This window comes from Acinonyx jubatus, chromosome E1 (genome assembly GCF_027475565.1).
Source record: "Acinonyx jubatus isolate Ajub_Pintada_27869175 chromosome E1, VMU_Ajub_asm_v1.0, whole genome shotgun sequence".
Taxonomy (NCBI): Eukaryota; Metazoa; Chordata; class Mammalia; order Carnivora; family Felidae; genus Acinonyx; species Acinonyx jubatus.
The window spans coordinates 3,895,686-3,920,286 of record NC_069397.1 but is presented as its reverse complement, the minus strand read 5'-3'; the positions used below and the strand labels follow the sequence as shown (position 1 = coordinate 3,920,286).

The 24,601-nt window shown below is 45.2% G+C and overlaps 2 protein-coding genes across 5 annotated transcripts in view; one reads left to right on the top strand and one right to left on the bottom strand.

Moving 5' to 3' along the window:
- Positions 1-2,225, bottom strand: part of CFAP52 (cilia and flagella associated protein 52) — a 44,257-nt gene extending 42,032 nt beyond the window's left edge. Inside the window, exon 1 of one of the 2 annotated variants that reach the window (XM_053211776.1) lies at positions 1,783-2,225. In XM_053211776.1, coding sequence (XP_053067751.1) covers positions 1,783-2,209 — 427 coding nt within the window. In that variant the 5' untranslated portion in view covers positions 2,210-2,225. Of the gene's footprint in view, positions 1-1,099; positions 1,376-1,782 lie in introns of those variants that run through there. The other variant, XM_027047703.2, reaches the window with a different exon arrangement.
- Positions 1,796-24,601, top strand: part of STX8 (syntaxin 8) — a 247,744-nt gene continuing 224,938 nt past the window's right edge. Inside the window, exons 1-3 of one of the 3 annotated variants that reach the window (XM_053211779.1) lie at positions 1,796-1,942; positions 8,058-8,157; positions 15,868-15,962. In XM_053211779.1, the coding sequence (XP_053067754.1) occupies positions 1,926-1,942; positions 8,058-8,157; positions 15,868-15,962 (212 nt within the window). In that variant the 5' untranslated portion in view covers positions 1,796-1,925. The remainder of the gene's footprint in view (positions 1,943-8,057; positions 8,158-15,867; positions 15,963-24,601) is intronic. The other 2 variants (XM_027047743.2, XM_027047742.2) reach the window with 2 other exon arrangements.

Genomic DNA, 24,601 nt, shown 5'->3' with positions numbered 1-24,601 from the left:
TCCCAAGCAGACCCAGCACCGGCATTGCAGAGCCGGGTATCGCGGCTTGAACTCACGAACCCAGAAATAAACCATGATGTGAGCCAATGTAGGAGGCTTAACTAACTGAGCCACCAGGTGGCCCCCATATATTTACTCTTAGAGCTCCACAAAACATCATGAATTCAGTTGCAGAGCGCTGTGTTCGAGGCTCTGCACTGACCCCCTGCACTCACCAGCGGTCACTCACTTCCTTTACCAATGACCTTGCCACCAGCTCTAAAGATGGCCGATATCTCAGATGTACTAAGAAGTGCCCACTATCTGTAAGAGACTGTTAAACTAACACGAAGAGTCAAGCTCTAGGTTCCAGAATGTGCCTAAAGCTTTAGCCATTGACAGTTCTGGTCTGCAATATTACAATTTTAAACCTTTCGGGCAGCACAACACACTTTAAAAAAAAAAAAGTTTGCTTTTTCTAAATGTAACGTGCTTGTTTCCTTCCTTCACACACAAAAACAAAGAGCATTACCCCCCTTTATGTTCAAACTATTAGGCAGTCATAAATAAGGTGTGAGCAGAACCGCCAGGCCTCCAGGACAGAAGCATCTCCCCGCCTCCGCAGCCTCCCCTGACACCCTCAGTGTTAGGGTCCTTCTCCGGGTTAGAGGACAAGATCATCCCCTAAAACGGCTGCTCACTGCCACGTTCGGTCCCCAGCCCATTCTCATGGGCACATCAGCTGGGGTTCTGGTAGTTGTGCCCAGGGGCCGAACAGGACTCAGCCATCCCGCGGTTACCCAGGGGCAGGCAGCTGCGGGGGCTCGCGGGGTCACAGGGCCAGGGCAGAGCTGACCAGGGGGAGATGGGTTACGACCACCCTCACTCATGCTTCGGTCCCGTGAGCAGGCACTTGTCCCTCTTAGGTGCTGTGAAACCATCCCAGTCTTTGAGGTCTGGGCGAGGATGTGATTCCCCAGGGCCTTGGGGGCGGGAGAGAATTTGGCTCTTGCCAGGGTCCCGCTGCCTTCCAGGTGCCACCCGGTGTCCCACGGTCCCTGTTTGCGCTACTCGTCCCCAGGGCTTGCAACCCCCCGCCCAGACACGTTCGAGGCCTCACCATTGAAGCCGATCGCGGCCTCAAGCTCCAGCTCGGCCACCTCGGCCACCTCTGCCTTGGGAGGAATTTGGTTCTCCATCCCCTGGACACCAGGCGCTCCCTCTCTCTGCCTCGGGCCGCGCAGCGTCTCCTGGTCGGTATGGTAACGGACGCACGCATGCGCGCCGGGCGCAGGCCCGCGCACGCTCCCGGCTGCTGAGCCCTGAGCTCCCGCTGCGGAAGCAGAGAGGGCTCCTTTTCCTTCCAATTTCCCTGAAAATTTAGGGGCACTGGCTGCACGTTTCCCCCTACGGACTCTTTTCGTAACCGCATAACCAATCACCGAGTGTCATTTAGGGAAGGGTGCTATAAGACAATCTATAATTGCCATTCTTTGGGTCCTTTGTTTGAAGCAGGATTAACAATTTTATTTTTTTTTTGTTTTGGTGAGGTATAACTTTACGTATCAAACTCACTCTGAGGTTTAGTTAATGTACACAGCTGTGCAACTATGCCCACAGTCCAGTTTTTGTGTGTTTTTTGTTTGAAGCGGGTTGCAACTTCGGGTAACTGCCGGAGGGCTTGAGATGCTTCCACCTTCCCGGGAAAATGCTTCGATTTTTGTCCAAAAGTTTTATTTTAATTGCGCCGGGCTGTTCGCGCCGACCTAAGGGTTGCTGGGGGGGTGGGGGCGGCTTCCCTACCTTGGAGGCCGCAGCGCACACGCACCGGGGGAAACGGCAGGTTCCGGTCGCGCCCGGGCCGAACCGCGGGGTGTGAGCCGCGCGGGCCGCCGTAGTCAGCTGCCGCGAGCAGGAAGTGTCCGAAGGCGGGCGGAGACAGCGCGATGGCCCCGGACCCCTGGTGAGCCCGGGGTGAGGGCGGCCGCGCGGAGGGGTTCGCGAGGGAGGCCGGGATTCCGGGGAGCCGGCGGTTGCCAGGCTCTGGGGCCGGGGAACGTTCGGGAAGAGGGGAGGGGCAGCGGGGCCCCTTCCCCAGCCGAGGGAGACTCTGCCGTGTCCCGCCACCCTCGGTGTTTGCAGGGGCGGCCCCGGACGGGGGGAGGGACCCCGGGGAGTTGCGGGCTTGTGCCGAACCCCGGAACATGCCTTCAGCCCTTCTCGGCTGCATCTGGGGAGATTTCCCGCCCGTCCTGGCTGTGGAGGTGGCTGGTGCTGGCTTCCCTGGACTCTCGGGAAAGTGAAGTCCTGGGGCGCCTGGGTGGTGCAGTCGGTTAAGCGTCCGACTTCAGCCAGGTCATGATCTCGCGGTCTGGGAGTTCGAGCCCCGCGTCGGGCTCTGGGCTGATGGCTCAGAGCCTGGAGCCTGTTTCCGATTCTGTGTCTCCCTCTCTCTCTGCCCGTCCCCCGTTCATGCTCTGTCTCTCTCTGTCCCAAAAATAAACGTTGAAAGTGAAGTCCAAGTAACCTTTTCGTGCAATGCCGGTCCATCTGGTGACCCCCACCCCCGGCCCCTTACTTCACAGGCGGAGAAGCCGAGGTTCAGAATGCATGGTCACCCGGCAGTTAAGTCACCAGCTGGCTCTAGGACTTAGATCTTGTGGGCCCTTCAAAAAAACTTACCGGAATCAGGGAGGGAAATTACGCATTTGTTTATAGGGCATTTAACCCTTACCTGAGTCAGCGTCACGAAGGCTGTTTTCCTTTGCTGCAACTTCTGCAGCAGAACAAGAGCTGGTAAGGGTCATTCCCTCCACAATTAAGTCCCAAGGACTGAACGACGACAGACACAAGTACTGACCCCAAGGAACATATTGCTATGGCATATCGGACTTGACTTTTTTTGTTTCATAATGAAAAGCGTGTTATATAGCTCTGTAAAGTTCTTGTTGGACTTTATGTTTTAGGTTAATATTTCTGGTAGAATTTATACTTGTTGAAGTTGTAGGCAGGATGGCTACCAGGAGAATGGTGTGCAAGATCAAAGTTAGCACGCTCTGGGATCTGGGTGACCTGGCCAATGGCTTACTTGATTTAGCGCTAATTTTTTCCCACCAAGTTTTAACAATTGTATACACCCTGATAGAAAATTTCGGAAGTACTGAATATTTGCAGAGGGGAGAAACATCTTCAACTTTGTCATTTGGAATGGTAGCCAGCCATTAGTGATTTTTAAAATGAATACATTAGTTTATATAATATGCGTGTGTATGTACGTATAATGATACATATACAGGCGTCCGTGGCTTTTTGAAACTTCACCTTATGCCACTTTGCTTTGAGGAAAGACCTACCTTAGTTCCTGTTTTCTCTAACCAAAAGAAATCTGAAGGGGGTTTTTGCTTTTATGAAAAAAATGCGGAAAGCGAAAATAGCATTCAGCGTTTATTTTGCAGCAAGCTGTCTTAGGGGCATTGTGCACCCTAACCAGCAGAGTGACCCCCCCCCCCTCCCCCACAAGCTCCTTCCCTGGGAGCTGTACTCAGCATGACAGCATCAGACTGCGATAGCTTTGAGCTGTGTCTGTGAAAACCTGTGCGCTTTTTTTGGTTTATTTTGTGCACCTGTTAGCAAGATGTGCCTTAAGGTATCAGAAAAAACCAAGAGAGGTCATTTTTGGGGGTCTGAGAAAGCTCAAAAATTTTTCTGTATGAATTAGTGGTCATTGCCCTTTTGCTTTATACCCCATTTTGCCTTATGAAAGGTTTCATCGGAAGACTACTTTTGGATAGTGAGGGAAACCTGCATGTTTGACAAAGCAGGGAACGTTCCCTGTGTCATTAAGTATTTACTAAAAACAGGATTTTTTTAATGGTACATAATAGTGCATCATGTGAATAACCATAATTATTTCCCTCTTTTGTACCTCTTTGTAATATTAGAGTTTGTTTTAACTGTTGCAGAGACAGCCCCTTTGTTCCATCTCTTACTTCCTCGGCTCACTTCCTGGAAGTGAACTGTTGGGTTCAAGGATATGAACATTTTTAAGGCCCTTGATAACGTTTTGCTAAGTTGCCCTCCACTTCCTGGAAGCTGACCCCCTCACTTTACCCATAAGGTAGGAAATAGAGCTCAGAGGTGATAATCCATTTAGATTGTTGGAAGCTGTCCTTGGGCCCCAAGCCCCTTCCCCAGTTCATGCTGAAAACGCATTTATGATTTTTCCCATTGCTCTCGGGTAGTTTGATTCCGTGGCTTTCTCATTTGTCCCTTGACTATGAAACAGGTGGAAACTGTGCTGTGCTGGTAACTTAGCTCCATTGCAAAGTGGGTTGCTGGTCAGGAGGGTGGAGGGAGTATGGAACGGGACTTTGAAAACCTTATAAAAACAGACTTGGCTACATACAGCCTTCTGTTCGTGCTGTTGACAATCGTACATCAATGATGCTTTACTCCTGAATGGTATTCGGCTGGTCAGTCATGGCATAGAGCCGTGACCGCTTTACCGGCGTATCAAAGCAAGCAGTAAACTCGCTTTTTAATAGAAGGATGACTGTCTCTGAACAGGTTCTTTGCTAAAGCTAATTAGCTTTCCTGCCAGGGGAACATGTGTGTTGGTGATGCACCCTTCCTGGAAGAGTTAGAGTTAAACAGACCTTAACGGTTTTGTATTCTGGTTGGTCTTTTCTTTTTTCTTTTTGGGCTATCCTCAAAAATGTTGTGGAAGGTAAAAGAATATACAGAAAGGGATAGTCTAACGACCCCCTTTGTACTCCTCACTCAGGTCCTATACTTACCAGCCTTCTGCCATACTTGTATCATTTCTGCCTTCCACATCTTTTTTCCCCAGGTTTTTGTTTTTTTTTAAGTAAATCTTACGTGTGTATGAATTTAACTGTGCATTCAGCGTTTTTGTGGTAGAAGAGGGGACTTCCTGCATGTTCCCCTTTTCAGGTCTTCAGTCTCTGCTGTGGCATCACCATCCTCTGTGTCCCTTGGGCCTGAAAACTCCAATCATCCACTTTTTCTTGCCCTCCTCCTATCTGATTATTGAATATTTGGTTTTTCTTTCAAATGCCTCTGGCATCTCTTTAAAACATTTTTTTTTTTTTTTGGTAACATTTATTTAATTTTTTGAGAGAGACAGAGAGAGTGAGTGTGAGTAGGGAAGGGGCAGAGAGAGAGAGAGAGAGAGAGAGACAGGATCCGAAGCAGGCTCCAGGCTCCCAGCTGTCAGCCCAGAGCCCGACGCGGGGCTCGTACTCACCAGCTGCGAGATCATGACCTGCGCCGAAGTCGGATGCTTCACAGACGGAGCCCCCCCTGGCGCCCCTGGCCGTTCTTTCATGCTGTCTGTTTCTGCCTTGGCCCCCCCCCCCCCCCCGCCATGTTTTTAGTTGTGTGCCTTGCAGACAGGAGATACTGGTGACCAGTTATGGAATGGGAGTCTTCTGGTCTTCTGCCACTCCTCTCTCGTTCCAGCCATTTATGTAAATGAGTGCAGGTTAGTTTTCCTAAAGTAGTACTTTATTTATTTATTTAAATGTTTATTTATTTTGAGAGAGAGAATGTGTGTGCACAAGTGGGGTAGGGGCAGAGAGAGAGGGAGAGCCAAGAATCCCAGCAGGTTCTGTGCCATTAGTGCAGAGCTCGACACGGGGCTGGACTCATGAGCCACGACATCATGGCCTGAGCTGAAATCAAGAGTCAGAGGCCCTGCTGACTAAGCCACCCAGGTGGCCCTCAACTACTACGTTAGGTACTCATGTGTTTGATACTGTGATGAGGCTGCCCATGACCTCTTTGCTTGTGGTTCTCAAACTTTGCTCCAGGTAGGAACACCAGGGGGAGTTTTGACAACTCCTTGTGTTCAGGTCAAACCCCATTCCCAGGGCGCCTGAGTGGCTCAGTGGGTTAAGCGTCCAACTTCGGCTCAGGTCACCATCTCGTGGTTTGTGAGTTCGAGCCCCGCGTCGGCCTCTATGCTGACGGCTTGGAGCCTGGAGCTTGCTTTAGGTTCTGTGTCCCCCTCTGTCTCTGTCCCTCCTCTGCTCACAATATGTCTGTCTCTGTCTCAAAAATAAACATTAAAAAAATAATAATAAAACCATTCCCGTTTAAGCAGGATGCTTGGGTTTGGGAGCCAGAAATCGGTTGTGTCGTTGTTTCAAGATTCCCTGGTGATCCCAGCATGTAGCAGAGTTTCAGAACTAGCACTCTCCAAGGCTAATGTGGGAACGTAAAGATTGGGAGCAAAACATCTGGGATTTTGGCCTTCTGCATTTCCTAGAACCTCTTCAGGGGCTCTTTCGGTATGCCAGAGTATCCCCTACAGCTCCAACGTCCTCTTTTTTCAAAAGCCTCCCCTGATAATTCTGGTGTTCAAGGCTCCGCAGAAACTAGCTTCCACGCATCTGTCCTCTTTTATACCTTACCCTCTTACCCAGGGCTGCTCAGCCGAATGTGCCCCTCCCTCCTGCTTCAACCTCGCCGTTCAGTCCAGGGTGTCACCTCGTGGCCCAGCCCTGTCCAGTCCCAGTGCCTCGGCCGACACTACTTTCTCTCCCTCCCAAACTCCAGGAGTACTTACCATTTAGGCTCTGTGGTTGTTAGGCAGTGTATCATACCTTATTATCGATTTCCATAGGTCTGGTCTGGGACCACAGAGCCAGACCTGTCTGTGCTCCTCTTTTCAGAGGTGACAGTACGGAGGGGAAAAGGAGAAATGTGGTAAAGCTGGGAATCAGGACCCTGTTTTCCTTATCAGCTCCCCTCCTATTTTCTTAACTATGTGTTGTGTTACTTGCTCTTTTCTTGGCCGCATGAACATACACGCACTTTCACACGCATACACGCGTGATGCTCCTTCAGCGTAGAGGGGGGCATTGTCAAAGATCCTGCCTCATGAGATTAGAAGTAGGACCTGGCCCAGATCAGGTACTCAGTTTGTTACCCATTGCTGTAATTACTCTAGTAAGATTGCTAAGGGAAGTGACGCGAGATTGGTTTTTTTTTTTTTTTTTTTTGCCGTTATCGAAAAACACGTTTGCCGAGTTCCCTCAGTGGATGAGTAATGTGTGGGAGTTCAAAGATTTTTAAGAAATGGGTCATTTACTATTTCAAGCAGAAATGGGGACATGGGGGCAAACAGTAGTTTTCCCTAGTTTGTGCTAGGACAGCCCTAGTCCCTCCTCTGCAGAGCAGGGCCACCTGGTAGGAGAGGTACAAGGTGTACTTAGCAGTTCCCTGTAGAACAAATAGGAAGCGAAAAGGCTGTCCCAGAAGGAAAAGATAAGGCACCCCGGGGAATTTGTTGCGGATTTTTCAAAGCCTCCCGACACTCTGAATAACAAATAGAAGCTCCGCAAACGTTTCCAGAGAGTTCTTGTGAGCTTAGATGCCCGGAGGGGGTGTCCTGCGTCCCCAGCCCCCAGCGCATTTTGTTGGAGGATAAACAGTACCTGCTGTTCCTGTTTTGTGAAGCTCTTCCCCAGATACCTGCCTGGCTGGCTTCCTCACCTTGCCCCTCACTCTCTGTTCTTTTATCCTGCGTTATTTTTCTTGTTAGCGCCTACCAGCCCTGGACATACTGTGTCTTTATTTGTTTTATGCTCCTTGAGCGTAAGGGACTTTGTCCATTCGGTTCGCCGCCCTGCTGTCCAGTGCCTGGAACCGTGCTCAGCCCAGAGGAGCCCTTGCATAAATGTTTGCCGCATGCTCTGTGAGTGGATGAATTCAAACAAGTGGTTGGGGACGTAGTTTGCAGTGGGCGGTACCACTTGGCCAAGTGGACCTACTAACTGTTTGTGCTGATTTTCTCACTTGTAAGATGGCGATGGGAGCGGTACCCGTCTCCTGGTGTTTTTGTGCGGATGAAGCGAATTGTTACAAACGGAGCATTCAGAACAGAGCCCGGCTCACACAGTATTTCCTATGACAGCAACACGTGTCGCTGTGTTTACTATTCTCATCCTTCCCGTTTGACTTGGTGGCTAGAAGTAACAAGTGGCGCGCAAGTCATGCAGAAAGTTGCTTTCAAAGAGCCTGAAGCATTCTTCTCCTTTATGCCTTCGATGCAGGTTCTCCACGTACGACGCCACCTGCCAAATTGCACAAGACATCGCCGAGAAAATCCAACAGCAAAATCAGCATGGAAGAAGTGGTGAAAATACAATCAGGGTGAGAGCAGGAGAGAATTAGGACCCGGAATGGTCTGTCTGAGCTCTGAGCTCTGAGCTCTGCAAACCCTCCTACTGCTGAGACTGTGTGTGTGTGTGTGTGTGTGTGTGTGTGTGGCTGCGAAGCTTACGGGTGGGCGTTGCATTGACCTTACAGTCAATCAGTGAATCGTTATAACTGAGACGAAACAAAGCATTTAATTTCTCCTGTTTAACTGTAAAAGTGTCTAACAATTTCCTAGTCCAGCTCAGGCCCCAGGTAGTAAATCTTTCGGGCTCTGCAGGACAAGAGGCTACGCCTTCACCTCTCTGAGAATCTGTTCTTGCCAAATGGCCTTTTTGACATTTTACATTTATTCTGTGTAATACATGTAATAATTTGCATTTTATATAGCTTGCAGGCTGTATAAAAGCAGTGGTAGGATTTGGCTGGGGAACTGTGTTTTCCAGACCCTCATGGGTTCACTCTAGCTCCTTCGATTCAGATCCCAACACCGCGGGTTTCTCTCTAACCTTTCCCCTTCCAAGTTGGTATTTTTCTTTTCCGGCAACCAGAACAGGGAGATCTTTTTGCTCATGGGGTCTGTCTTAGGGGTTGCAGAACACAGTTTCAGACACTGTACCACCACAGGCACCACCACAGACACTTAAGTCTGAGTTTGTCTTTCCTTTTTTTTTAAATGTTTTTATTTATTTTTGAGAGAGAGAGAAACAGAGACAGAGCGCGAGCTGGGGAGGGGCAGAGAGAGAGGGAGACCCAGACTCCAAAGCAGGCTCCAGGCTCTGAGCTGTCTGCGTAGAGCCCGATGCGGGCCTCGAACCCATGAGTGTGAGATCATGACCTGAGCCACAGTCGGATGCTCAACCGACTGAGCCACCCGGATGCCCCAAGATTTCGTACTTTTTTATGGCTGAGTAATATTCCATTGTGTATGTCCACTGCATCTGCTTTGTCTATTCAGCTATCAGTGGGCATGTGGGCTCTTTCCATAATTTGATTATTGTAGATAAAGCTGCAATAAACATAGGGGCGCACGGTATCCCTTTGAATTAGTGTGTTTATACTGGGTTGAATACCCAGTAGTGCAATTACTGGATCGTACGGTGGTTCTATTTTCACCTTTTGAGGAAGCTCCATAGTGTTTCCACAGTGGCTACACCAGTTTGCATTCCCACCAACTGTGCACGAGGGTTCCTTTTCCTCCACGTCCTCGCCAACACCTGTTGTTTCTCGTGCTGTTGGTTTTAGCCATTCTGACAGGTGTGAGGCGATACCTCATTGTGGCTTTGATTTGTAGTTCCCTGAGGAGGAGTGACGATGAACATCTTTTCACGTGTATGTTGGCCATCTGGATGTCTTCTTTGGAAAAGTGTCTATTCGTGTCTTCTGCCCATTTAAAAAAAATTTTTTTTAATGTTTTATTTATTTTTGAGACAGAGAGAGACAGAGCATGAACGGGGGAGGGTCAGAGAGAGAGGGAGACACAGAATCTGAAGCAGGCTGCAGGCTCTGAGCTGTCAGCACACAGCCCGACGCGGGGCTCGAACTCACGGACCATGAGATCATGACCTGAGCCGAAGTCGGACGCTTAACCGACGGAGCCACCCAGGCGCCCCTCTTCTGCCCATTTTTAAATTGGATTACAGTAAAACCTTGGTTTGCGAGCATAATTCGTTATGGAAACAAGCTTGTCATCCAAAGCACTTGTATATCAAAGCAAATTTCCCCATAAGAAATAGTGGAAACTCAGATGATTCATTCTACAAAATATAAAGAAAAATAAACAACATTCACTTTTAAAACCCTTCATGGTGGTGTGAGGGAGACAAGAGAGGAGGGTTACTGTGTAGGACGACTTTCACTATCACGGATGTTGACTACAGTACGGTATTAATAAAGTCTTATACTGTATTTAGCGTAACTGGCAATAAGGAGGCAGAGGAAAGGGTCTCTATCTGCAGGCAGCCTGACCTAGAATGGAGCAAAGCATTCCTAAGTTCACTCTTGGATGGAAAAGCAAAGGACTGTCCAGAGATGCTTGGAAGTGACAAAAAATACACTAATGCCTGTTGTGGGCACCTTCCAACGTTCTGAAAAATCACTGATTTCTGCCAAACACTCCAGCCTGAGACCGAGCATCCGAGTGTGGGAGCCGATGACCCACAATCCCACAGCGAGAGAGAACCATTGGCTCAGTTGTGATCATGCGACATTCAGCATCACATCCTACTCGTACTGTGAGACATTGCTCGTTTATCAAGTTAAATTTCATTAGAAATGTCTGCTCGTCTTGCGGATCACTTGTAGGACGAGTTACTCACAATCCAAGGTTTTACTGTATTTGGTTTTTGGGTGTTGAGTTGTATCAGTTCTTTATAGAACTTTTTATAGAACTGATTTTGGATACTGACTCTTTATCGGATATGTCCTTTGCAAGTATCTTCTCCCATTCAGTAGGTTGCCTTTTAGGTTTCTTGATTGTTTACTTTGCTGTGCAGAAGCTTTTTATTTTGATGTAGTCCCAATAGTTTATTTTTGCTTTTGTTTCCCTTGCCTCGGGAGACATATCTAGAGAAAGGTTGCTATGGCCTGTGTTCTCTTCTAGGATTTTTCTGGTTTCAGGTCTCACATTTAGGTCTTTCTTCCATTTCGAGTTTGTTTTTGTGTTTGGTGTAAGAAAATGGTCCAGTTTCATTCTTTTGCATGTTGCCATTCGGTTTTCCCAACACCGCTTGTTGAAGAGACTGTCTTTTTCCCACTGGATATTCTTTCCTGCTTTGTAGAAGGTAAAGTGACCATATAATTGTGGGCTTATTATATTAATTTTTAGTACTTCTCCATGTAATCATTTTCATTAATTTCTGGCTTCCTCTTCCTCTGTTACTTTTTGCAGAAATAAGCGTGTGTGTGTGTTCTCATTTCTCTTTCTTTTCCATAAGATACTCCTTTGTATCTCACTCTGTTTATTTACTACCGTGTTGTAGTAATCTCTCCATATTAATTCTTCGAGATCTTCACTGTTCTTTAGGACTACGTAGTTGTGCTACTGCACGGATATGCCATAGTCCATTTAACCTGCCTAAGGATGGGAGTTTAGATAATTTCTCCTGTTTTGCCGTTATGAACAATGCCACAATAAATACCTTTATGTTCTTCCTCCTCCCCTTGGTATTTGTGGAGGTGTCTTTTAAGGGTGAATTCTCAGAACCTGGGTGGATGTGATTTTTTTCACCTGCCACCAAATTCCTGTCCACAGGGGTGTGCTTACTCACCCTTTGACCAGCAGTGCACGAGTTTCTGTTTCTTCACAGGCTGGCCAACAAGAGGGTGTCATCTGATAAGTGCGATATGGTATTTCAGTGTCGTTTCAAATGTGCATCTTTCATGTGTGAATCAAGTGAAGTGTGTTTGCACATGTTTAAGCATCATTTACATTTTTCTGAGAAGTTCTTCTTTTGTTAAAAAAAACCCTTCTTTTAAAATTGGATTGTTGGTCTTTTTAGTCTTTAAGAGTTTCTTATCTAGTATGGAGATTAGTTCTTGGTGACATATTATAATTTATTTCCTTTATTATTTGTTGTTTGGCTTTGCTTAGGATATCATCTGCCATGTGAAAGCATTATTTAAAAAAAATTTTTTTTTAACGTTTATTTATTTTTGAGACAGAGACAGAGCATGAACAGGGGAGGGGCAGAGAGAGAGGGAGACACAGAATCTGAAACAAGCTCCAGGCTCTGAGCGGTCAGCACAGAGCCCGACGCGGGGCTCAAACTCACAGACCGTGAGATCATGACCTGAGCTGAAGTCGGACGCTTAACCGACCGAGCCACCCAGGCGCCCTGAAAGCATTATTTTTTAAACAGAGTTGGCTAGCGATCTTTAACTGCTTCTGTATTTTCACTCATACCTTTTGCTATTTCTGGGATGTAAGGGAATTCATTTCTGTTTTCTTCTAATAAACGTATGGTTTCACTTTTTTACATTTAGACCTCTGATTCATTTAACTGGTATAATCTTCTTGGGTACTTAATTTCTAATTATAAATGAGTTTTCAGTGTGGCCAAATTATTGCCCATGGTAGAAAAGTTTCCCGATGTAGACTTTCTGGATTTAGGTTGTATAAAATTTTAAGCCTCTTCAACATACAATTCTGTCCCAATTCCAATTATCTTAAAAATCTTACTCATTCTGTCAGGTGTAAGTATATAATAGTTTAATATGCTTTTTTTGTTATTTATGCCATTGAACCTGTTTTCATATATTTATTGGATACTTACATTTCTTCCTTTGTGAATTGCCAGTATATGTCCTTAACCTAACTTATTATTTCTTTTGTTTTTAATTTATTTATTATTTTGAAAGAGAGAGCAAATGTGAGCAGGGAAGGGGCAGAGAGAGGAAGAAAATCCTAAGCAGGCTCCATGCTATCAGAGCAGAACCCATCATGGGGCTCAGTCCCACAAACCGTGAGATCATGACCTGAGTTGAAGTCAAGAGTCAACCGCTCAACTGACGAACCACTCAGGTGCCCCTGAGAAAGGTCTTTCATACCCAGAGATTATCTAAATATTTCATCTAATCTTCCAAATTTTCTTCAATCTTTCCTTCTGTTTTTATTTTATTTTATTTTTTTAATGTTTATTTTATTTTTGAGAGAGACAGACAGAATGTGAGTGGGTTAGGGGCAGAGAGAGAGGGAGACACAGAACCCGAAGCAGGCTCCAGGCTCCGAGCTGTCAGCACAGAGCCCCACGCGGGGCTCAAACTCACGAGCTGTGAGATCATGACCTGAGCCAAAGTCGGACGCTCAACCAACTGAGCCACCCAGGCGCCCCTGTTTTTATTTTATTTTTAAACATGTATCTTTAAAATATTTAAAAGTTTATTTTGGTGCGTTGTAGGCATCAAATTTTATTTTTTCCCATTTGCTGAATTATTCTTTACCTCATCCCCCCAAGATATGAAATATCCACAGGGCGCCTGGGTGACTCAGTGGGTTGAGCATCCAGCTTTGTCTCAGGTCATGATCTCGTGGTTCGTGAGTTCGAGCCCTGCGTTGGGCTCTGTGCTGACAGCTCAGAGCCCAGAGCCTGCTTCGGATTCTGTGTCTTCCTCTCTCTCTCTGCCTCTCCCCCACTTGCCGTCTTTCTGTCTCTCTCTCAAAAATAAACATAAAAAAAAAGATATGAAATAATCCCGTATTTCATTCACTGAATTTATTTTTGTGCAGCCATACTGCGCCTGGACCTCCTGTTCTGTCACACTAGTGAAGCTTTCACTAACTGCCAGCATCATATTCTTGTAGTTTTCATGAAGATTTAATATCTCATTGTTGAAGTGCCCCTCTATAACACATATTCCTTGTCTTTTAAATTTCTCTTTATCTATGTTTTAGAATAATTTTGCATGGCTTCATTACAATTCATTTGTCCTGTGCCTCTGTTACCACCTCTTTTCTAGTAAGAGAACTCCACATGGGACTTTGAATAGATGTGTAGTTTATTCATAGATTAATTGGGGAATGCTTACATCTTTACAAAATCGAGTGTTTCCTTTTATTCATTCCTCTATCAGTATTTACTACATAGTCGCAATGTGCCAGGCAGGTGCTAGATGTTTTTTAGGTTTTGTTGGTGTTGTTAATGATGTTTAAAAATAATGATGAAAAGAAATGCTACCTACCTAGTACTTAAATTTAGAAATGCCCTGGATTTGTTTTTGTTTTTTTTAATTTTAAGATTGATTACCAGACTGACTTCTTCTCTGGTTTCTAGTAATTTGTCAGTGGATTCACTTAACTTTCCCAAATAGACTTATCCATTTATATATCATGATGATTTCATCTCCTTCTTTCCAGCCCTTGTGTATTTCTTTAACTTGTCTTATTGCGTTGGTTACAACTTCTAGACCAATGTTGGAAAATATTACGGTTAAGGTAGTAATGTTCCATTCTTAGTTTTCTTTCTTTCTTTTTGTTTTGTTTTTAATTAATTTCCCCTGTGCTGTATCAATCATACATTTGTTCTGTTTGTAACCATTAACACTGTCGGATTTAGTATCAGATTTTCTAACATCAAACTGTTCTTAAATTACTAGGATAAATTCTACTTGGTGATGGTATGTTGTCATTTTAACGTAATTCTGAATTTGCTCTGCTAATATTTTTAAAGACTTTTGCATTTTATAATCCTTACAGGAGATTAGCATGTGGTTTCTTTTTTCTTTTTTTCTCTCCCCCATCCCCTCTCCACCCCCTCACCCCACTCGCCAGTATCTCTGTCAGTGATTGTTATTAGGGTTGTGTTAGCTTAAAGTATGAGTTAGGCTCTCCATCTTTTTCTGTGCTTTGGAAGGTTTCTTGCAGATTATGATGATGGAAAACTTTTCCTGGTTTTAAAAGTAACCATTTTTCTTATAAAATATTAAAAAAATCCACTACTTAGAGATAATCGCCCTTGGCATTTTGAAGTATTTAGTTCTTAGATTGATTTTTTTTTTCTCTGTGGGTGACATTTCATTTTAGGACTTGGTTTTTTTCTCTTTTAATAAATTATGCTGGCTATCTTTCTATGTCGACAAATCGAGGTTTCCGTCATACTTTTTAATGGCCACATACTCTTTGATCTCTTGAATGCTTTTGAGCTTTAATTTCGTAGACTGCTCTTCGGTTTGGGGCATGTGTGTGTGTGTGTGTTGTGTGTGTGTGTGTGTGTGTGTGTGTGTGTGTGTGTATTGTGCTATGTTTGTTTGTTTTACTCTTCTTGAACGAGGGGCGATCTGCTCTCCGTGGTATTTCCTCATAAACACTGTGGGTGGTTTCTCCGTGGTTCCCAGAGGTATTAGAATAGTTAAGGTTAGACTTTTCTTGGCTGCTGATACCTTTGAGGGTTGCTTGATGTGTGTGAGCCCTCAGCCAGCCTCTACTGTTCTGCTGTTTTTCCCTTAGTGTGTGTGACCCTGCTAATCCTAGGGAGGGAGTCCTCCCTTCCCCTGAAGTTATGTAATTGCTACTTCGAACAAGGTAGCAGATGAAATCTGCACTAGTCTGTCTTTTCACACCTATCTCTGATTTCCCGCGTGGCTGGCTGTATTTAATTTACATGGGCAGTTTCAGTTTGCATATTTTCTCAGTTCCCCAGAGGTTCTCTCCCTACCTTCCTCCATCCTTTAACATAGCACTCAAGAGTCACAAACAGCAGCTTCCTCTGGGTTTGTAGAACGACTAAGAAAATCTATACACTCCTGGAAAAAGAGTCACTGGTGGTGAGCATCGTTATAAGAACACACTGCTACAAAACTTTTAAATGGGTTTTAAGTAAACCAGTGTGTTCAGAGCAGACTGGCGGGATTGCAGTGAGGCCTGACGTCTTGTCATTTGAAGCGAGGTTGAAGACACTTGGGTTTTTCACTGGCGAATGGGGTAGATGCTCAGGGGACAGGATTCAGACCGTGAGGGCCAGGGGTTGGTTGCCTGTCACTGTCTACTCAGGTATGGGCTGGCTCTCCACTTGGTCACCTTATACAGCGGATGCAAGCATCAGGTGGGGGGCTGGACCAAAATTTGGATACCTTAGAACCCTGAAGGTGTCCTTGGGAAGTTAAGCATCTGCCAGCTGGTCCTCGAAGGAATCATAATGTGTTTACGTGATGTTTTTAGTAGCTCCCCCACCTCTGGACTAGCATACTTAGGATGTGTTCTTTTCTTTCCAGCTGACCGTGACAATCAGAGCTTTGTTGCAGAGTCTGAAGGAAAAGATCGCCCTTTTGAAGGACTTATTGCTAAGAGCTGTGTCAACACATCAGATGTATCCATGTAAACATTTCCACCTCTTCTCTAGAGTGGGAGGAAAAAGCAGTCTTATTTGGAGAAAGGAAGGAATCCGGGCCACCCAGATTTTTTTCCATAGCTCGAGGAAGACCTGGTTTCCCAAATATTGCCTATAATCTCGATTTTTATTTTAAGTGTCTGTTGCCCTGCTCTACCGTGAAAATGCTGGCGAGGCGAGCATATACTGATGGAATTAAGTACCGTGGCCGTTCTTGGGTGTGACCTTGACAGTGTAGAGAGCTAGTGCTCTCGTCGGTGCTGTCCTGGCCCAGAGCCCTGCGCTGTCACATGCCCCGAAGATGGTGAGCCACTGCTCCCACAGGAGGCCTTCCGTGATCATGCCGGGCTGGGATCATGCTGGACTTTCCAGAGCTCTGAGTGATCCATTTTCTTTTTCTGAGAGGCCAATGCCAGTAGCCACCATAGACTTTCGGGGTTCTCTCTTTCTTTCTTTTCTTTCTTTTCTTTCTTGTTTTTTTTTTTTCTGTTTATGTAGATTACTGAGATGTGACTCCTTTGCTTTAATGTTCTTTGGAAAGCACAGATCCCGCCCCTGGTTTTGGGAGGTTTGGGAGTGTGGGCGGGGAACAGAGCATTTACTTGAAGCAACTTGGGCCATCACCCCCACCTCCCACCGACCCTGCCAAGTATTGAAGCCTTTTTTTTGGTTAGAAGTTCATCATTTTATCAATTTAAAATCCATGTGACCCATTCCCTAAACCAGTCCTTTATTTTTTATTTATTTTTGAAGCCTTTTTTTTTTTTAATGTTTATTGATTTATATATTTTGAGAGAGAGACGGAGTGTGAGCAAGAGGGGGGAGGAACAGAGACAGGAAGACACAGAATCCGAAGCAGCTCCAGGCTCCGAGCTGTCAGCACAGAGCCCAACACGGGGCTCGAACTCACAGACCGTGAGATCACGACCTGAGCCGAAGTCGGACGCTCAACCGACTGAGCCACCCAGGTGCCCCTAGAATTTTTTTCAAATCTTTTTTTAACTTTTATTTATTTTTGAGAGACAGAGACAGAGCATGAGCGGGTAAGGGGACAGAGAGAGAGGGAGACACAGAATCAAAAGCAGGCTCCAGGCTCTGAGCTGTCAGCACAAAGCCCGACGCGGGGCTCGAACTCGTGAACCGCAAGATTGTGACCTGAGCCAAAGTCAGATGCTTAAGCAACTGAGCCACCCAGGCACCCCTAAACCAGTCCTTTAAACCTGAGTTTTTCGGGCTTGAAAACTAGTCTCAAACTGGTCTTCTCTCATCATTTCTTCAATTGTCAGCTCATACAAAAAAGCCAGATGTTGGTAGCTCAAGAAATGGTGATTATTGCCTGATTTTAAATGGGAGAAGGTAGGAATATTGCTTTTCAGACAAAATCATAGAAAATGTTTTAACAATTATTTTCTCAAAGGGCAACCCCCTTTATGCTACCAGGGAGGTTCATTTAGATTAATCTCGTGATTTTCCAAATATTCAGTTATTAACACGCTAAGGTTACAAGTAGAAGTTTAATTTCAATAAACAACAGGGGCCTTATTTTTTAACACAGGGAGGTTCGTTTAGATTAATCTCGTGATTTTCCAAATACTCAATTATTAACACGCTAAGGTTACAAGTAGAAGGTTAATTTCAATAAACAACAGGGGCCTTTTTTTAAAAATTTTTTTTTTTAACGTTTGTTCATTTTTGAGACAGAGAGAGACAGAGCATGAATGGGGGAAGGTCAGAGAGAGAGGGAGACACAGAATCTGAAACAGGCTCCAGGCTTTGAGCTGTCAGCATAGAGCCCGACGCGGGGCTTGAACTCACGGACCACGAGATCATGACCTGAGCCGAAGTCGGACGCCCAACTGACTGAGCCACCCAGGCGGACAGGGGCCTTATTTTTTAACATGGTTGGAATATTCTTTAAAAAATTTTTCTTAATGTTTATTTATTTTTGAAAGGGGGAGAGAGAGAGACAGACAGACTGTGAACGAGGGAGGGGCAGAGGGAGAGGGAGACACAGAATCCAAAGCAGACTCCAGGCTCTGAGCTGTCAGCACAGAGCCCAACGTGGGGCTCGAACTCGCAAAGTGTGAGATCATGACCTGAGCCCAGGCGCCCCAACACAGTTGGAATAGTCTGATACATTTACTTTGTAACTTTACCCTCTCTCTGGTATCGTTTATTACTGCACAGTATTATAAAAAAAGTTTTTATTTTATCAAAATCAACGAGTCCTGTTATGTAGACCTCAGGTAGTTTCCAATCGGCTTGGCTATTTTCTCTACTTTGAGTACCAAGTGTCGGGAAGTCTGCATGTCCGGTAAGGTGTGCAAACTCATTTTGCTGTTACCTAAAGCATGTGTGTTAAAAAGGTAACTAAATCACTGCTTCACGGTATAATATTAACAACTACCGACTTGGTAACTTCCATAAACATAACTTATTATTATTCATTTTATAATATTTATGTGCTCAACTATAGGGCAAAAAAAGAAACAAATTAAGAACCCTTCCTTTTTCACTGTTAGTAATTCCTGCTGGTTATTAGTTATGGAGAAGCATGTGGCAGTAATAATGGACTTGACTTTGTTCTAAATGCCTTCAGCCAGACCATCTTTTGAAATCCCTTAGACTTTGGTTTTGTGGTCATCTCACAATTTGCTGAATGAAGCACTAAAAATCTCTAAAAATATTTTAAAATATTGAACAGAGTTATTAAATACATTATGAAAGTACTTAAGGATGTTAATGCAGATAATTTAGAATTTTGTAGGACAAAGCAAAAACCCAACTGGACTGTAACAGTATTCTTTCTTAGGTATTTTTTCAAATGATTGGGTCTGTTTCTACGAGAAACACAACCCTTACTAGGACAGAATTCAGATCACCCGCCTCATGGGGGCGCTCAAGACCTCTGTATTTTCAGGGAGACCGGTTCTGCTCATAGAATGGAAAGGAAGTAGTTTCTCTAGTATGGAGGCCTCTTGTTAACTCTTTTTCTGTTCCTCACATCTTCCCTTCCCTTGACCTTTGTGTTCGCAGCTATTTCAAATAATTCCATAGCAGTTATGCTCCAGATTTAAGATGTGTCAGGTGGCCACTTGTGAGTCCTAGTAACCTCATATTATTAGTCTGTGTTGGTGGCTCCTTATTTTCTTTACAAAAAAAAAAAAAAAAAAAGGTAGTGAGGCCAGGCCAACCTTTGCACCCCAAGTCAGGGACGGAGCTGGAAAAAAAAATCCCGCATCCCAGCTGGGGAGTGGAAGAACTTGGACTCAGATGCAGGGCTGTCTGGCCCCAAAGCCAGTTGTTTAAGAGCCGAATTCTACCGTAGCAGAAATAACACAGTCATCTGTCACCTGGCCTGTCTTCAGCTAGAATTCCCTATTAATTGGCATGTTGCTGTAGTGCCAAAACAAATCCTGTTTATAATGCAAATCCTCAGGGCCCTCCTTAATCATCAGAAAGATTAAACAGTGTTCACTGCGCTTTATTAGGTAGACTTTATGATGTTGTAATTCTTAGAACATTTTTTGTCCGTAAATCGCCAACAGAGTGACAGTTTAAGCCTTTCTTTTCTTGAGGCATAATTAATGCCGGGTGACTTTTTTAATGTGAATATTCGAATACCACATTCCCTTACCGCGTTGGGTAGTTGAGAGTTTACAGCACTTTACTTCGTAAATTTATGCGTTTGTGAAGTTTTCCAAAGAACACCAGGGATTGCCAGAAAGATAAGTCCTAAGCAGATGCCTTCCAAACAGCTAAATTCATGGCGTTAAGGCCTGAGACATTGTTGCTCTTTCTTGGAAAAGTATTTTCTCCTGGCAAGAAGAGATGCGAAGTTAAAATGAAAGTCCTGTGCTTTTGAATCGGTTCGTTTGCGATTCATAAACTAAAGTCCTGCAGCCAGAGAGTTTCAAATTGCTGAAAACCATTCATTTCCATTCACAGTGCTTCTTGGAGACAGGAGCGATTCATTGCTTCTCTGGTTGAGAAAAGTCGCGTGCCCCGGGAGGCTTGTGTGTGAAATGTCAGGTAGTAGCAAAATTATTCTTAGACTTGGCCTTACGCGAGCTCGTCTTTTTGTTGGGTTTTCAAAGGCAGCATCTTTACTAAGTCGAGGAGAATTTAAAAATCTCTTTACAAAGGGGTTCAGTATAAAAAGGTATTCTGGTGTCTTGGGAGAAGTCTTATAGAAATAGTTTTTCAAAAGTATAAATAACTTTTTAATTTATTTGGAGAGAGAAGGAGTGAGCAGGGGAGGGGCAGAGAGCGGGATGGGGAGACACAGAATCCCAAGCAAGCTCTTCTGCACTGGTAGTGGGGGGCTTGCACTCACCAACTGTGAGATCACAACTTGAGCCGAAATCCAGAGTCGGATGCTTAACCGACTGAGCCACCCAGCACTCCTAAATAGCTTTTCTCCGCTTTGTCTTTTTTTAGGGGGAAAAAAAAAACTAGGAAGATAGGTAGATGGATAGACGGTTGCAGTGATCACCATAACTGAATGCCGATGTTGGGGGGCTAACCCGGTAGATTTTAGGGAGAGCCCTTGTGGTTCTCACACACTCTACTTGTCCGTGACAGTTTTCACTGAGAAGAGCGAGGGTAAGATCGTGTTTACGGCGGTAGGGATTTTCTTCTTTATGCTCTCTTACGTTCTTTCTAGTTTTCCGTGTTAAAAGCTCCTTGCTTTGTTACCACGATAATAAAAATAGATGGTAGTTTGGTCTGCTGTGGTTTTTTTGAATATCCATACCTGGCAAAGTGTATAATTGGCAGCTTTTACGTAAGTCTCCCGCCACCCCCGATTTGTTTGGACACTTTTCTGCTCCATGAAGTCCAAACATCTGGGCACCGTTGGTGTGGTGGGAAAAATGCTGGCTTTGGAACCAGACGGAACTGAGACTGAGGGCCAGCTCTGCCTCTTCCTCAAGGCCAGAGAGCAATTTAGCCTGTCTAGACCCTCTACTGTAATCTAGAGTAGAATTAAATATGCTCACCTTGCAAGGTTTGTGTAGAAGCTGGAGGAAATCTATTTATAAAGCACCCCACTGGACTGGCCCCTCATCTTGGTGGGTGTTGAATAAAACGTAGCTTTCAACATTGACTGTGTGACCTTGGACAAGTTACTTAATCTCTTGGTGCCTTGGTTTTTGTTTTTTTTGTTTGTCTTCTTCTGTGAAATAGGGCTAACGAAAGTACACCTGGATTACAGAATGGCTGCTGAGGGTTAAAGAACATTCACAGAAGGTGCTTTGCACGTAGTAAGCCCTCCTTGGAGATTAACTGCTGCTTAGTCTTTTGTTGCTGTTGTAAGAAGTCCAGCTACCGTGGGGAATTCCCAGGTGGTCCTTACGGAGTCTACATTCATGTAACGAGGTCCTATCGAAGCACACAGATAATGCTAGTATTAAAATATTACTTGCAACCTGTGATCGGTGCTTCGAGAAAGCTAAGGACCCAGCCTGGAACATAATAAATACTCAGTAGAGTTTGTTAACTTTAAAAGGAAAGGAAAAAGGAAGAAGTAGTACGGGAACCAGAAAAGTCTGGCCTCGAGGACCGTAGACCGTCCTCTTGGGGATCCGCCGTTATGGCACCAAAAAATAATTCCCTGCACATTTCTCCCTTGTCCAGAGCCATTAATTCACAAGCAAAACTTGCCAACATTCTTTTTTTTTTTTTTTTTTTGAGTTTGTTTTTATTTATTTTGAGATAGAGAGCGGGAAAGGGGCAGAGAGAGAGAGAGAGAGAGAGAGAATCCCAAGGAGGCTCCGTGCTGTCAGCACAGAGCCTGACATCGGGCTTGAACTCCTGAATCGTGAGATCATGACCTGAGCTGAAGTCAGACGCTTACCTGACTGAGCCACCCCAGGCGCCCCAAAACTGGGCAAAATTCTTAAGCCTTCTACCAAATAAAGAGAAAATCAGGGTGCCGGAGTGGGGGCGGGGCACCCAGTGGGACCAGCAACACCTCTGCTAAACCTCATCTTAGGTTTAAAGTCCTTATCAAGAGCTGGAGCCTTGCTCCAGGAAACACGAGCCCCGCTTTGGGGGAACCCCGCTTCTCTCCCTCCCCCTCACTCACTTGTGCCCTCTCTCTAAAAAAAATTAAATTAAATAAATAGATGAAGGACTTACCAAGTTTCTGCAGAGAAGCTGGGCTTCAGCCTTCGGTAGTTAGTGAGTACCGGTAATATGAAGTCCGCGTCTGATTTCATAGAGTCTGACATCTCCATGACGGGGCTTTAGTTACATGTAAAAAACCAGCCTAGCCGTTGACAAGGAACTATGGTTTTGTCTGTTCTCTGACCTTCCTTCCTTGGTTATACTCCTCAGACTGGTGGAAAAGGAGGTCCCAGCTCTGGCCACCGACTGTGTGCCCTCTTTCCTACCCTCACTCCTCCCAGCTGCCATCAGTTCTGCATACATGTAGTATGGTCATTTCTGGACGATTCTCAGACCTCTTGTTAACAACAACCCCTATATAAGAAGCGTGCTATGCAGAAGGGCTATTAATCTCTTTCTCCTTTTACTTCCCTCCCCCCCCCCCCCCTTATGCCGCATTCTCTCAGTAGATTAAAATAAAAATGAAACAAAGAAGGAGGGTGTTCCTAATTGGTGAATTTTCCAGCTTTTCCAGATTAGCAGGAGGTCCCCGGGAAAATTCTGAATGAGTATTAGTAGTATTGTTAATGCTTTCAACAGGATGCTGGGAGGTGCCTAGGTTAAGTGGGGACAGTACTGGGAGCGCCAGTGTAGAGAAGCCCCCAGGAGGTGTGGTGGTCAGGTCCAGCATGATGTGGTGGAAAAGCCCTGACCTAAAGCGGAAAGAGCTGGGCTGTAGGCCTGCATGGTCATGAACCAGCCAGGTGACAGCCACACGGGGCCGGTTTCCTGGTCAGGAGAAGCCGGAGAACCCTCACTGGCTTAGGGGAGCTCTGAGGGTTCCTGTAGCATTAACTGTGATTCCTTTCTTCAGCTGCTAACCCACAAAACACAGTCACCAACTTCTAGAGCTCTTGAAATTGATGTTCCTTAATGAAGCCCATTCTTAACCAGCTTAATTCTGTAACCAGTGTCTGCCAGATTTTAAAACCTGTCTTTCCTGTGTTTATTGTAAACAGCACCTTCTACCTGTATACTTCTCATTGTTGGTTTTTCCCAGTGACACTTCCCACTGCCCCCTCCCACCCCCACCCCCCCGCCCCCAATCCTCTCCATCATCTTGTTGTTCATGGTCAATGATGTCGATGGTCGGTGCCTGTCATCCCAGACTTTTCTAGTTTCTAGGCATGAACAGATATACGTACATGTAAACATCAATTCTTTTGACTAGCGAGGGATCATACCATATATATGGTTCTGAAACTTGTGTTTTTATTAATTAGCATGTGACAGGCAAACATTACAAAATGAGATTCCATGAAAAGTTAAGTCCCCCTCACATCCTGAATCCCCCAGCTCCCCCCTCCTCACAGGCAGTTGTCTGTGTACCCTTCCAGAAGGTTTCTGAGTATATACAAATGTATATGTGTCCAGCTGAGTGTTTTTTAATTTTTTTTAAATGTTTACTTATTTTTGGGAGACAGAGACAGAGTGCGAGGGAGCAGGGGAGGGGCGGAGAGAGAGGGAGACACGGAATCCGAAGCAGGCTCCAGGCCCCGAGACGGTGGGGCTCGAACCCACGAAACGTGAGATCATGACCTGAGCCAAAGTCGGGCGCTTAACCGACTGAGCCCCGCCCCAGGCACCCCTACATTTTGTTATTTAGAAGGCGGTCTGGTAAGTGGTTGGACTTATTTACAGCCCCACCAGGAATAGCAGAGAGTGGTGCCTGTTTCCTGTGCCCTTTCCACAACTTCCCGGTCACAATTCCTCATCTGATAGGCGGAGGTGACATTATGTTTGTTTGCACTTCTTTTACGTAAAACTGAATGTTTTCCAATGGGATGAGAATTACTGCTGTTTCTTTTTTCTGTGCTCCGTTACGTCTTTGCCTTTCTGTCTCGTTGTTCGCCCCCATGAGTTTGTCACTTGCAAATTTATTTCGCAGACGTTTAAAATTTCTGTATAGTCAAGATTGGTCTTTTCCTCTGGTGGCCTCTATGTTTTCACTCTTGACGAGAAAGATTTTTCCCACTCCGAGATGATTGAAATTTCCCCTATGTCTTCTCTACTGATACTTTTGTAGTTCGTTTTTTATCTTTTAATCCCTGAGCCAGGGGAATCTGTGCCTAATCGTAAGAATGAACTGTAGTTCAGCTTCCGTTTGCCTGGGTGGCTGGACGCTGAAAACCACAGATTGCCGGGGAACAGAACCCAGGACCAGGCGAGTTAGCATTGGGATATAATTCACAGTTCCACAAATTAAAATGCCCGGTCTGCCGTGTACAACTCATGCCCACAGCTTCTGTTTCCCTCTCCCTCCCCCCACCACACACTTCTTTGGGACAGAAGAAAAGCCTTCCGCCTTGTTGCCAATTTGCCACTAATTGAAACACATTGATATTTATTCTTGGTATTGAGATGATCAAAAGGCTAATGTTTGGCCTTCTTATTGGCACGGAGGAGGTATTGCAGCCCGCTGTTTCTTAGTTACAGTTGCTACTTGATGG